The following is a 15,033-nucleotide window of genomic DNA, read 5'->3' as shown; positions in this document are numbered from 1 at the left end:
GTCTCGAGTCGGTGATAGCATGAGCCTGTGGGACTCTGAGCCATCCTCTCCCCTCATGGCTGGGGTTAAGTTAATGAAGTTGTGTTTGAACTTCATCATACGCCTGCTGAGTGAGACAGCATAAGTATGGTGGTATCTGTAATTTAGTGTAACTACTCATTATTAAAAATTTTAACTATATGCCAAAACAGGGTTGTGGTAGGCACAGTATAATAGTAGATTTTACAATAAATAATTTGTATAAGTTAATGTTATTTTAATAACTTGTGCTCTATGAAACGAACACATGCCAATTTCTCCCATATAGCCATACAAACTGTTAGGGCAAAGGCAGTTAATCAGCTTCTATTAAGACTGCCATGGCTTCAATTAAGACTGAGTGTGGCTAACACAATGCCTGGCCACCTTCACCTCTCCAATGTTTATGTTTATACACCACAAGATGCTTTTTTGTCTTTTTTGTGCTTCCCCCGCACCTCCGATGAACACGGTTGGCTACGTATGGTGCGAAACAAGTTCGACAAAATACATACAAAGCACTAACCACCCGTTCCACCACCACCCCAAATGAAATGCGCGCGCTCACTCTCCAGGAATTATATATATATATATATACACGTCTTTTCTTTCCCGACATTAATGTAAAATATAAATATGTGAACACAATTTGTAAATTTCACATACAAATCTCTACCATTGTGATGGGTGCTTAAAACAAATGTTAACACTTCTGAGAATTTGTAACAATAACAACAAGAAATGTGCCTCCGGGCTGTGAAGACCACCTGGAGAAGATTCCAGGCACGTGTTGACAATGATGGCGAACAAGTGGAGACATTTCATCATGTTCCATTAAAACCGATAGTCCCATATAAGTGTTGACATTTTTTTGAAGCACCCTGCATTAAGCATTCCTCACCTCTTTAGTGAACAAAGCCTCCAGCTCTTGCTCATCCAAATAGCCATCACCATTGGAATCTGTTGGGAGAAATTAAACAGGTCACAAATAACAACAGCAATTTGCGAAAAAAATGTTGCTTGTTGTTTAGGATTACATCAAATCGGATGATGTAATTCAGAGGAGCATGCGAACGGATTACTCAAGTTAGTGCTGTGAGAATACCAGAGGTGGGACAAAGTCATTGTTATGCAAGTCCAAGTCGAGTCTGAAGTCATCAAATTCATGACTCGAGTCTGACTCGAGTCCAAGTCACATGACTCGAGTCCACACCTCAGAGGTGGGACAAAGTCATTGTTATGCAAGTCCAAGTCGAGTCTGAAGTCATCAAATTCATGACTCGAGTCTGACTCGAGTCCAAGTCACATGACTCGAGTCCACACCTCTGGAGAATACTCCAACGGTCGCTGTGGAATCACTTTTATAATGCTCTCTTCAAAGGATTAAATGATTTGAATAATCATTAAATAACAGTAACTGTGTACACACGCATTTATTTCACAGCTAAATTGTGATGAAAACAGCAGAGTACTTATAAAAATACACCTTAAGGTGTGAAAATGAAAGAACAGGTTTTCCCATTAACACTAACAGTGCTATTTTACAATCTAGCTGTGCCGAATTTTATACGAGCAAAACCAAAAAGCAAAAATTTTTTATAAAAAAAGGTGATTTTTGATTTAAGAACGTCTTTTTATGTTGACTCTGCCATCACCTATGCCCATCAAAATTACTGCACAGTGCACACGTAAACTGTTTCAGAAGTCAAAGCCGTGGGGGCGGGGGGCAGAGTTTGGTTGGGAATAGAGATGGAAAATCGTTCATGACTCATTTGTCACACCAAGGGCTCCCAACCCAAGACCTCTGACATGGTGCATTAGAACTTGCAATCACACAGCATCTCTAGAATTGTGTTATTAATTTATAAATCGCAGTAATCCATAAAAATGAAGTGTGAATCTGGCTGAGTAGACTGTCTGTGTGTATCATTTTGAAAAGCCATGTTATTGTTGTTTATAACTGGTTGAGACAAATGGGCATGTTCTTATATACAAATAATAACTGGGCTGAGTTGGTGCAGTTTTCCACATTAATTCCAATTGCTTTTTGTTTTACGAAGTTGCTTGGACCTAGCACAGGGTGTGTAAATGTTGCCGTATAATATTGCATTCAGGATTAGGGTATAAGATAGTGTAATAACCACAGTATTTAATAATTTGAAAAAACTCTGCAAAATTATACTTTGATCTTTTTTAATTGTATGATGGACAACTGTTGTTACCAGAATTTTTTCCCCTACAAATGACTTTTAGGTAAGATACAAAGAGTGGATCCGGACGACTGAATTAGCACATGATAAAATACTTCTCGAAATGACAGAAAATGTTCTTAAAAATCTGAAATTACTCGGCCAGCTATAGACAGAATTATAATAATCTGTGCAAACCTGGATCATTCGTAATAACACTGACCTCTCGGCTATCCAGCTGTATCTTTGTGACTCTCACTTGTATGACTTAGCTTTAATCTATATATATAAACGTCAAAATTTGTGTGGGTTTGTGTGTGGGTTTGTGTGTTCGTGCGCTTGGCTCTCCAACGGTGGGGTTTACGTGAAAAAATAAAAGCCAGGTACCACGCCATAAGCCCCACCGTGAGCAAGCGCTATTCCTTTTTCACATCCGTCAACTTTGAATTCGTTTTATTAGTGATTTAGTGCGATTTCTGTGCGCTTACTTCTTTTTTATTTATTTATGCCGCGTGCACGACCAAACCAACTCATGCGCCTTTGGTGGGGAGGATAGCCTATGCCAAGTCGCATGCCTTCGGCGGGAGTGAGGGGGACATTTTCTTTTGCGTTAAAAATCCTATAAAAATACACTAAACGCTCAGGTAAATTCTTCACTGTCTCATGTCCTCCCCACCCCGATGCGTGCAGTAATTACTACTATACAGTCGGTAGATGCTACTACTCTACCACTATAGGCCGTAGATATTACTGCAGAGCGGCCGGGGACATCGTGCCTGGGGGGGGCGGCAGGGGCAGCAGCCTAGCCCCAGACTGCCAAGGTGCCACCTCGGCCGGCTGGACAATCTAGGCGAGGCCGGAGGCTCTGCATGGGACTAGGCCTCACCACGTCACTCTGTCAGGTGAGTACCTTGTGCTATAGAGTCAATAAATACTGCTATAGGGTCAACATGTACTACTGTAGTGATAGCAGGTACCACCACAGTCGGTATGCACTGCTGTAATCGTAGCAGGTACCACCACAGCCGGTATGCAGTGGTGTAATCATAGCAGGTACCACCACAGTATGCACTGCTGCAGTGAAAGCAGGTACCACCACAGTATGCACTGCTGTAATCATAGCAGATACCACAGTATGCACTGCTGCAGTGAAAGCAGGTACCACCACATTATGCACTGCTGTAATCATAGCAGGTACCACCACAGTATGCACTGCTGTAATCATAGCAGGTACCACCACAGTCAGTACGCACTGCTGTTACATTTTTAAGAGTAGTTTTTAAATATTTTTAAGACCGGTGCAATGCCGGGTACTTCCCGCTAGTCTTCTATAAAGGTTCCTCTATCGCGATGATGTAAACCTGCATTCTCATTTAACGGAGGGTACAAGGCCCTTGACAAAAAAAAACCAGACACCTGCTTTCTGGCTCATTTCTTTTGCCAGATAGTAAGATGGAATGTTATCATCAGATATATGCACACCTAACATTTGCACGAACATTATATTATGTGGTGCGGCGGAAGACGATTCAGGTAAACGAAGGAAATTTTTAAATAATTATATCTATCCTGATCTGTATCTGGGAAGAATATTAAAATATGTGTTTCTCTCATTCCCACATCATATTTATTTCAGATTCAGAGATACTAGAAATCTGGCTGAAACAGCCCTCTTTAACACTTGTCTGTTTACACTTAAGATCAATGTTTCAGTCTTTTTTAAAAGAATGTATTGGTAGGAATACTTTCAACTGTTTCAACCGAGGTTTAATTATTTTGGTTTAGTCATGAAATGTAAAAAAAGGGGTTCACTTTCTCTCTGGCCCTCTATATATGTTTATGCACATACACATTCATATAACCACACGTTCATGTCAACGTCTGAAGATTTGAAAAGCGAATGTGTTGTGCAAATACTAGAATCTTTTATGCAAACATTTTTCAATGGGATTAATCTTAAGCAAGCCATCAACAAGGTTGCCTTGCTGACAAGGTCTATTGGCCTCTAGACAAGATAAATGAATACCTTGTGATCCTAGCCCTAATAGCCAACATGCCACAAACAATCATTCAACTGTCAAAGAAAAAATGTCTAGCCCCATGGCATACCGACCTTTCCAAAGCAGTTAGAGCCACCTCTTGTCACTTTTATAAAAGAAAAAAAAAACTTTACCCTGGATATTGAAATGTCAGCTTCATGTAAAAAAAGGAAACTGACATATGTTTAATGAACTTAACAAATGTTAACCTTTAAGTCATGATTAATTTGATTGATTTGTATGAAACAAATTTGATTCTGTATGTGCAGAACTTATTCATATCAAGGCTGCGGAAAAAGGTTGTGTGTGCATCACGAGGGAGTTGAAACACTGTGTGATTGACAGATGGAAGAACAAGTTGATGGACACATCCTTGATTGGAGGAACCCACTGCTGAAAATGAATGAGCTCTCTTTTTTGTTCAATGAGTGCTCTCCATGTTACCGTGCCTTTTAATAAAAGACACGCAGAACAGACATTTCAGTAACGTGTACAACAGCGTCAGCAGTGGTGGCCTACTCGTGCCCTTCTATCGAGGAATGCATTTCGGACAGCAGCCGCACTTGAATGTCAAATACGAGAGAGCATTGTGGGCACTTACAGTACCACGCATATTTGAAAATGAAGAGTCTAAATTGTGACTTTCATGCAATGCACATTGTGCCCGTTCACAACAAGCAGATTGGCACCTGTTTATATTAATCTGCAGACTTGTGAAATGTAGACAACACCCAAAGCACTTTGCAGAAAGTAGAAAATAACTGAAATGGATACGAGTTTAGGCATTTACCTGTGCATTTATAAAATAACAAAACAGATCACTCAATCTGCGTGCATCATTACATATGTATGAGACACAGCAAAACATTTTAGGGCAAATGGTTTACTAAATAAATGTGCACACTAACATTTGTGGTGTATTTACTTATTGAGTAATCTTTAACATTAATGCAATGTGATATTATACAATTAGTACATACTCATAAGGTATTTAAAGTAACAATGCAGCTTAGTTCAGTATCTAATTTCAAAATTCCCTAACTGCTCTTTATGCAGTTAGGGAATTGCTTAGTTTGTATGACAATTTATTCTTGATCCAAAAATGTATTATTATATTGCTCTCTTATAAAACTAGAGTAATCGAAAGTTGCTAAATAACAGTTGGAGGGACGCAACTTCAAACACAGAGTACAACACTGATGGTAATTATAGGTTGGATCGGAATCATAATTATGACAAAATCAAGCAAGGGTACTTTTGGAATGCTGAACTTAACATTGAAAAGCAGCAGGTGAGTAAAGTAATCAGGGGACAAATGTAAATCAGGATCATGATGCTGATTTATAAGAAAAGAAAGTGGGCTTGTGACGGACATACAATGTGATAGGTGATGGATAAGATGAGTGATGAGCAGCCAAAGCAGAGATCACAACCAAGAGGGTGATCACCATGGCGATGGAGTAATTCGATCAACTTGTGCTAGTAACATTAATTGTGGCATCACAGGAACATAAGACGATGGCATGGAATGCGGAGGGCTTCATACAGCAGTGGGTAGACCACATCTCATGGTGATGATAGTGATTTTTAAACAGGACCATCCCAAAGCGTTTCACATCATAATTGAAATAACCTGCTGAGAGTGAGATAAAAGGCTTTCTAGAATAAAAGCAACATCTTCAAATTATTTAATTACAGCAGTAAATAAACTGAAGATTACAAAAATCTATCAATAAAAATATTCGTTGGCAAAATCCAGAAATATATCACTTTTCTTCTTATATTATCATCACTTCATGTGCGAAATCTCCTGCTGTGTATGTTGTGATAAAATTATGATCCTACTGTGCATTCGCTTACCTCCCCCATAACGTTCACCGGATTATATTGTTAGTTGTTTGGAATTTCCATTGCGTTGCCTATGACACTTTGTCGACTAATCAAACCAAACCTTCCTTGCAGCTGCTGACCTTTAACTGACAGGGCCTGCACAGCATCTTGAGGGTAAACGTGGGCACACTCAATAAGATTATGGCAGTCAGTGATGGGCTGGAATCTTATCTCGGGGTCTACATACAAAAAATTGCCCCCCCCCCCCATCTTTACTTGCCCCCTTAATAGCCACTGTAATTATGCATGGCCTCGTATCCTTACCATATCACAGCTGCGTGCAGTTTCACTAGGATCATGACAACAAACAAGCGCGCGTAAATTTCAATTGTGTGGCAACTCGTTAATTCTTGGGCCCTCTTGTCGAGGCTTAAATTACATCCCAGTGACTTGGGGAGTTGAAGAAAACTCTTTTGAACTTCACGGAAACGTGACGACGAGTTTGTGGACATGTGGGACAGATTTAAGCGGGCATTCTTTTATTCTCACAACAGCCTTAAAAACCTGACAGCCACCTGCAATACAGAAACATCTAAGCCAAACTATTTGCCGGTAAATTGTAGGGTTTTATCTGGCTTAGACCCAACATAGCCATTAGGGAAAACGACATCTGGTATTACTCCTATTCGATCACTTTGGAAGGAGGCCGCAGCAGTGGACATTTTAAGATCGCAGGTCACACAGAAACTCAGTGCTCAAAGTAACTTTCCACCGGCCTGCGTCCCGGTGATTTATATGAAAAAGGTGTCCACAGGACACACTCCTGGTATTTAACATTAGGGCCCAGCACTGGATTTCACAACCTGCACGTGCAATAATTTCTATTTGGCCGGTGGAAAGGGTACCTTTGAACAAGAATCATGCGCAATTAGTGCACTAAAATTACACAGGCAAGATCGTTTGAGAGTGACAAGCTGCCGCTTAAATTGTCAAATATAACAAGTACAAGAATTTGGTGCTTTGTTACGATCATTCAATAACATAATATTTAGAAAGTCTGCTTGCATTACTGCATTCAATTTGGCATGCTGCAGTGATATGTATGGTTTGGGGTTTAGCGCTATGTTTACCTATGAATGGCACAATGGGCAATGTTTATAAATTGCCCGTGGAAAACATAATATGTAGGGAACGAAATGCCTGATCTCAGAATTGCTAAATGACAGCTCCAGTTTATAACACGAAATTCAACGAATTTCTTCATGGTGAGAGTTGCATGAAGAATGTTATATCGACACACAACATAATTCAAATAACAATCATAAATTAGTGGACTGGTCAGTCACCACAACGGATTACCAATTAATTTGTAAGTGAAGAAAGTGGTACATTTGTGCCAGATTTCAAGTGGCAGATTTTGAAGCCAGTCGTTTCTTCGTTCAAATGCTCTGAAACATTGTTCCACAATTTAAACATGAACATTATCTATCAGTTTTAAAATACTACCAAAAGGGTCTCTGAATTTCACTTAAGGTAAGCCATAATGATAAACTGCATGGCGACAGACGATTATAATTTCCTTGGATGGGCCTCATTGAACACACAGATGTATTGCAGCAGGGTGTTTGAAAATTCAGAGTCAAGCTGGCCTCATGGGCCATAAGTTGAAAACCCCCGATTGCTGTCATGGTCTTGTGGCTTTAGGCAAAGGGCTGTTATCACCCAGTAATGCCTGTATCTGAGCTGATAATGACCCTCTCTCATGGGTGGGCAGATAGGTGTCTCAGAGATAACCATTATTTGTGCACTTTCAGCAACAGACACAATCTGCTCACTGGGGGATATATTAATAAACTGCTGGAGTAGCAACATATAAAGGCACTGTGCTTGAAGTGTGACTATTTGTTTGTGATAATATTTTTAATTAAATTAATGGCAGAGACATTTTTAGAAAGACCGCTGAAACATTCCATTGTGTTTACTAAAATGGGAAGAATTATTTTGCTTCTTTTTTTCTATAAGTGCAGGCACTTAACGTTATTGTTGACATATTGGAGGTATTTTAGACCATGGGTGACAGCTATTGTTATGTTAAACACGTAAAAAAATCATTTCACTGTAAACACAACAAAAAGGCATTATTTTTTATACCATATTACTCACTGAACTACATCTATACTTTTAACTAGGTATATAAACTTATAACATTTTAAAACTGCCACTATAAGTCATCTATAAAAAATTTTTAAAATGCCTCCATTATTTGCAAAAGTTGGTTATGCGCAACGCCGTAAAAAGGTACATTTCACTGTTTTCGTTTAGAGTTTTAAACTACCGTAATACCAATTGTGTCCAATACACCTTTGATTATGGTTGCCCAAGTTAAAAAGAAAGCACCCCCATCTTTAGCACAGTGCAAAGGCAAGGTAAGACTAGTTGAATCAAACAAATGCAACCGGTTAAAATAATTCCACTTCCAGTGCGATATGTATAGGTATGTTGTAACTACCCACAGCGACAGGTTTGAGTGATATCTTGACACTCACCGTGCAGTTTAAAGAACGTCTTGGGCTCAAACTGCTCCGGGTCCAACCCATCGCTTTCCTCCCAAACCTCCTGAAGCTGGTCTTTACTCCCCTGTGCACAAACACGGCCGACAAACACAGTTGGGTCAACATTGATCTACGAGTAATGTTCCACACGCACCACTGAACTACCACCAATGTTCCACGACGAGACAGAAATTGATGACAGTGGATCAGTGATTGAACATGCAGATGGACAATGGATGAGGTCATGGACATGTGCAAAAAATACAATGAACGTTTTCTAAGATTCTTGTGTACAATGTGATGGGTGTGAAAGTTAAGTTTTGGCACTTCTAATAAAAAACACACAATGTCGAAAACTTTAAGGTGGGGTGGTGTTGAAAAGAAGGTTTTCACAAGTCAAGCTGCAGTACTGATGTAAGGGTATGTTCACGGCGAGTTCCCTTTCATTCAGCAGCAGATAGGAACCTGACCCAGCATGCATGATCTACCAATGCATTCTCATGTTGAAGGCTGCAACCACAGCTATTTATTTCATGACAGTATAAACAGCACAATGTTTTTTCACGTGGCAGATTTATTGCACTGCGTGTTGCTTTAATTGTATGATGATGGACCTTGTACCATCCGGACATAAAATGTTAATGCAATTAAACTTCTTTCTTTAGAAACAGGTGAAAACCTGTCGCAATATTGCAAACAATTAACTTATGACAGTCAATTTATTTGAGATGTCATGATGATTAATGTCCTAGGTGTTTAGTTGGCCATTTGTAAATTAGCATAAAAACAAGTTGTATGGCCTGAACATCCATGAGGTTTAATTTTGGAAAATGAAGGAAATAGACATGCCATGCCTGGGCAAAGTGGCTCACTGTCAATGACCAAGGCTGTCCAAGCCATCTTTTACCCAGCGGTGATAGCTTTGGCCTGAAATGTAAAATGAGTTCCACCCACAATGCCATGCATCAAGACCATTTGTGTAGACAGTTACCATAGGCACAGCTCTCCTTCCAGAATTAAACACACTGGCAGTGTTACAAGTCCAGCTGCATAATGTGGAGTGCAAACCACTCTGTGCCCGTTGAAAGAATGCAGTAATAAATGTCCCCCTATGGTATTTTAAACCATGCTACTTAAGAGCAATTCAGGCCGCATTCTGTACAGGATAAAATAGGTCTGTAATCTTTAAAATGAAAGAGTAAAAAGTATTTTCTTTCCAATGGCAGAGTGAATGGCTTGGTCTTAAACACTGGCTCTAAGTGAAATAAATACCAAGGGTGTTCTGGTTCTTTTTTATGTTCAGTAAATCCCTATTATCAATGTGATGGTTATGGTAATCTCGACACATTGAACGGTATGTGTGGTGTGTATATTTTAATGGCCAATTTAACTGTTCAGGCTACATTAAAACGACAATCATTGGGGGGCTTTTGGCCTCAATACTCATTAAAGTAAAGCACTCCTATTTGATAGGTTCCAGATTATATCGCTGCAATTAAATGGTTGCCAGAGAATAATAATCACACGATGTGCCATGCATACCTTTTGAAGGGGACAATAAACATTGTTTACGATGTGATCCTAATGGTGCAGATGATCACATGTCGAAGTTGATCGGACAGATAATACATTATTCAACTGTATGTCAGCTCATGCTTATTCAAATGGAAATACAAGTCAAGCTAACTTTGTTTTTTCAAAAATCAAGTGGTTTGTAGCACTACTCATCTCTAGACACAACACTGACTGTTAAGGAAAGTGGTGGGCTGAGCCAGAAGTGATGATGGCCAATGGCTGCAACTGGTGACGCCATGGCAGTCAAACGAGCGTACGACCACTATGGGGATGGAATGATGACTTCATCTCAAGGTACAGAAGCGAGAATTATTCTAGCATGGCAATATTGTGGGGGATACATCTGGGGTGGGGTGATGATATGAACTGAGGCGTATTAGTAAAAAAAAATTGTTGGCGCTGCAAAACAGACATGCCTAAAATCCAAATGCTTCACTTCCATTGCTTATATCGGTGGGTCCTATGTGTACCTTAGAGCCAGATTAACTTGTATTTGAAAATTGTAATATTATACATTCTTTTCTTGAATAACATTCTAGTCTCCCCGACAAAATGGACGTGGCAAACCAACATAGGGGAAACGACTGCCCAGCAACAGGGCTGCCTGAATGTTGTTGATTTTTGATGAAGTGGCATTTGTAAGCATTTTTTTAGTTTATTTATTTATATGCTTTCATAAATTGAGCAAGGCTATGAGTATCATTTGACTATGACGTCACTTGCAACACAGTAATTTGTGTAAAGTTGAAAAATATACATTTTGCATATAAGCTCAGGCCATGTCTATTGGAACAAGCTGCACATTATCAAAAGCGATTATCAAAAACACAAATCGAACAAGCTCTTCCTTTCCCTAAACTTGTTTGAACCGAACGTTATTTTAAGCAACATTGCGTCAACACCTCAAATAAAAACGCTGCAAAATCAGACCGAACTTCCTACGAGCCTTTGATTAGAAATTACAGAAACAGATTGTGTTTTGTGGCAGCCTGGCAGGCGCTGCGTGCATTTCACCACCGGGTGTCTGGAAACTGGCAGCAGAAACTGTAATTTCATCGCTGGCTTAATATTGTACAGTGTCAATTTACACGCCACGTGTACAGGAACGCACAGCTCACCGTGTGTGTTATCATGGCGTGAAAGCATAAAAGAGCTCCGTGGCAGGTTTTAAATTGGGCACTAAAGTACAGAAAATATACTACCACTGCTCAGTATCTGTACATAGAACATGTCGGTATAGAATTTGAGCCGAGTACTCAGTATTAATGACTTGTTTTATCAATCGTGTGTGCGAATGTATGATTATGTTCGTGTGCGTGGGTTGTGTGGAGGGAGACTGTGTGAGAGAAGAGCAAGAATGAGTAGCAGTGCCATAGTCAATCGCACACTGCACTGTGATCCCAATGATCCAGATTCAATTCCTCTCTATGCACGTCAACAGTGGCAAGTGGTACCTGGACCTGAATAAATACTGTAAGCAGACAATACTCACATATTCATTGGGTCTTTTGGTAAAGTCACGTAAATAGGTTAAAAGAAAATCCCAAAATAACAAAAAACTACGACCTTTCGATCGCAACACAAGCGGTCGTCATCAGGAAGACCCAAAGAATATGAATTCCTGCAGTCACGAAAGCTTTAAGTCAAAATGCTCACATACTTGTCCCTCCATATATACCTATTCTATCAGTCACATCGCTATTGGTTCACACATACATAAACTCAGCCTTGAACACCAGGTGAACACTTGCATGGAAAGACACAGGGGGCACACAAACCTTAGCAGCTGCTTGCCAATAGCATATTTCCCGTGAGGATATTACTCCTCTGTATGTACGTATGTTGAACTTCTTTAGTACCATACGTAGACAACAAAATAAACGAATAATGGAGTTCTATAAAAATGAGTTTTAAAACTAGATTTCAAAGTGCATAGCTCCAGTGGATTCTTAACATCGGAAGGAAGAGCGTTCCAGATGGCCGCAAAAGCGCACTTGAACGCGCGTGCGATGCAGGGACCATCTTTGTTCGATGGCTAGCCACAAGCCGCTGTGAGGATGAGTGTAGTTCTAGATTTGAAGTTTTCGTGACTGCAAGGATCCATACTTTTTGGTTTTTTCGGTAATGTCACGTAGGTAAAAAATTAAATAAATGAAAATGAAAACAACTAAATTAAATCACGACATTTCACTACAGCAATTTTGCTTTGTCCGATGGCTAGCCAAAATTCCTTTGTTTCACGAGGGTGTATATTCTATATTAACATTTTTTTAATTGTTTTTAAGTCTCATCTTAATGTAGGAATTAAATTCCGAGAGTGTTTGACCACTTAAATTACGTACACACTATGCGTATGCTGTACGAAACGTACGTAATGTCACCACCGACAACACATGTACTGGGAATACGGTCAAGTATTTCATATTTTTGTCGCCAGCTCTTGTAATGAGTTCAAGTGAGAGCACACAGGTTTTTGCTGGAGCTGTTCTGTAAACAGTAGCCGGGACGTGACAGAATGTGCACTTAAGCAGGGTGTCGTACAGAAGGGAGGGCTGGCGACAGGAGGGCTCCTGCCATCCTCCTGGAAAGAGCCCTCAAGCCCAACGAAGACCTGACACGCGCTTGCCCTCACGTACCCACGAATGGCATTTTAAGTAACAAATGGCATCCGATGTAATTTAGTTAACGAAGCCACTAATAGCATTTGTTCATCCTCCCTACCAACCTTAATATGCCTTCGCTAATATGAATACACTATTGTTGGTACTGAAATTTAATCCTCTAAAAGGTAACAATGTTTGAATGTACACTTCGAACTAAATCGTTTCTAGTAATTTTTGTATTACTTTAGTAGAAATACATGTTAATTCTGATTTATATTTTGTTTTTTTCTGACTTTATGTGAACGAAAAGACACAAATTCACCTGTTTTCTCAATGAAAATAGGTCAATTTCAAAGTATCACTATCCTGGTCACAAAAGCAAAGTTTGTGGGGAATAATAGGCACTTTCTGTACTTTTGAGGCATAAGCAATTCGGAAATAGCACTTATTACCCAGGAACAAAAACAATTTTTGTTACACAGTGTAAGCAATCTCACTGCCTGAAGAGCGCATGTTATTTTTTAATCACGGTTGCGGAGCAGAGGCCCCAAAGGCCAACAATGCCAAGTAGTCAACAACAAACAGCACGTCTAAAGCTTTAATAGATGAGAGTTAATACATTTCTTTGAGCAAGGTTGTAAGAACTTGGGGAAACATGATGGGCAAGGAATTCCAAAGTCAAGCAGCGAGAGCAAAGAAGCAAAGAGAGAAGTGTCGTGACCTGCAGTGGAGGCGATTGAGCACAGTATGAGTGAGGTGCAACACAACAGTCAGTCTGGTAAGAAATCAACAAGCAAAGTTCATGGTAAAAATAATCATGGTAGCAGCGATAGAAAAGCAATGAGGAGGCGCCTGTCCACTGGTTAGCGTGTTACTGGAGTGAATCAGCAAGTGCCGGAACCATAAATTATTCCGACTGCTTCACGTTGCATTTTCTATCAAGTGCAGCACGTAGGAGCAGGACACTCAACTCCAGATATGTCCAGTGATCCAACTTGTGTTTTGATGTGAAAATTGGCCAATTTGTACATGTAGCCGACTGGTTATGATAGTAACACAGAGAAAACACACGGCGCGGTCAATTTTAGTCTTGACACATTCGTGGTGTAAAAAAACATAAGCAATACTTTAACATCGAATGTATTCACACCTGTAAGTACAACATTTTGGTTCCATTATTGCAGTAAGTTGAGTGGGGGGAAAAAAAATCTAACAATTAGGCATGACCTCAAGGCACGGGCATTTTACTGTTATCAGGGAAGCGAACACAAAAGTGCGTTTCAGAAAAGGAGAAAAAAAGAGGTTAACATGGAGTACGGGCCAGCAACAGCAATGCAATCTTCTGAGAACTTGCTAAAAATATCTGGTTAACAACACATAATACTGGATATTTTCTAGGCAATTACCTAGCTTTAAAATATCCCCGGGGTTACGATGGTTGAGTGCTCCGTTGCGTGACAATTTGCACACTGAATGAGAACCACTGTGTTTTGTTCTCTTTATAATAATGATACCAGAGTGGCTGGTTGATCAACATTCAGCCTCTTCCACACTCCGAGTGCTGTTTGTGCGACATGGATCTGAACTCTTTCGCGTGGTATAGAGGAGGTTGTGTGTTCGTGGCTTTGATTCCCAATCCTGACGTCTGTATATTTGGTGTTTGCATGTTCTCCCTATGGCTGCATGGATTTTTTTTCCGGGTCCTCGAGTTTTTTCCTCCACATTTAGAATCATGCGTTTAGAACAGTTGGTTGCTTCAAATTTCCACGTGACAAACGACTTCGTTCAGCTATCATTTATGGCCAGGTTGCTTCTGAAAAAGAGCTTCATAGCTCAGTGGGACTTATTTGGTAAAATAAAAAATATAGTTCATAGTTTTATCATATACAAGTGGACATTGTCTGTCTCCACATGACATCCCTCCATATGCGCTTGTCAAACTAAGTGGATGTGGCATGCTTTGACATTTTTGCAGGCTGACACCTCAACAGGGAAGTTGAAGAACTCCACCACCAATGTAAAATGTTATTTTATAATTTACCGTTTCGTGTTTAACGAGGCGATTCTAAACGTGAGACAGAGTACATCGCAGATAAGCTTAATTAAGGATAACAGTGATAAAGTAGAGACTAAATTGAACATGAAATGTGCACCATCCCATTGCTAATGTAAAACACTGCGAATAATTGATGTCAGTGATGAAAAACGTGTTTTCATGTTTATACTT

At 39.8% G+C, this 15,033-nt stretch overlaps 1 protein-coding gene across 3 annotated transcripts in view; it reads right to left on the bottom strand.

Annotated features, from left to right (window-relative positions):
* The window catches only part of LOC133350336 (nucleobindin-2-like), a 107,810-nt gene that overhangs the window by 58,394 nt on the left and 34,383 nt on the right, over positions 1 to 15,033 (bottom strand). For all 3 annotated transcript variants that reach the window (XM_061564591.1, XM_061564589.1, XM_061564588.1), the window contains exons 7-8: positions 8,623 to 8,713; positions 920 to 978 (exon numbers count right to left, since the gene is read on the bottom strand). In XM_061564591.1, the coding sequence (XP_061420575.1) occupies positions 920 to 978; positions 8,623 to 8,713 (150 nt within the window). The remainder of the gene's footprint in view (positions 1 to 919; positions 979 to 8,622; positions 8,714 to 15,033) is intronic.

This window comes from Lethenteron reissneri, chromosome 33 (genome assembly GCF_015708825.2).
Source record: "Lethenteron reissneri isolate LAM-NWPU_2019-01 chromosome 33, ASM1570882v1, whole genome shotgun sequence".
In the NCBI taxonomy this organism is placed as follows: domain Eukaryota; kingdom Metazoa; phylum Chordata; class Hyperoartia; order Petromyzontiformes; family Petromyzontidae; genus Lethenteron; species Lethenteron reissneri.
This window is presented reverse-complemented; position numbering and strand designations above follow the sequence as displayed.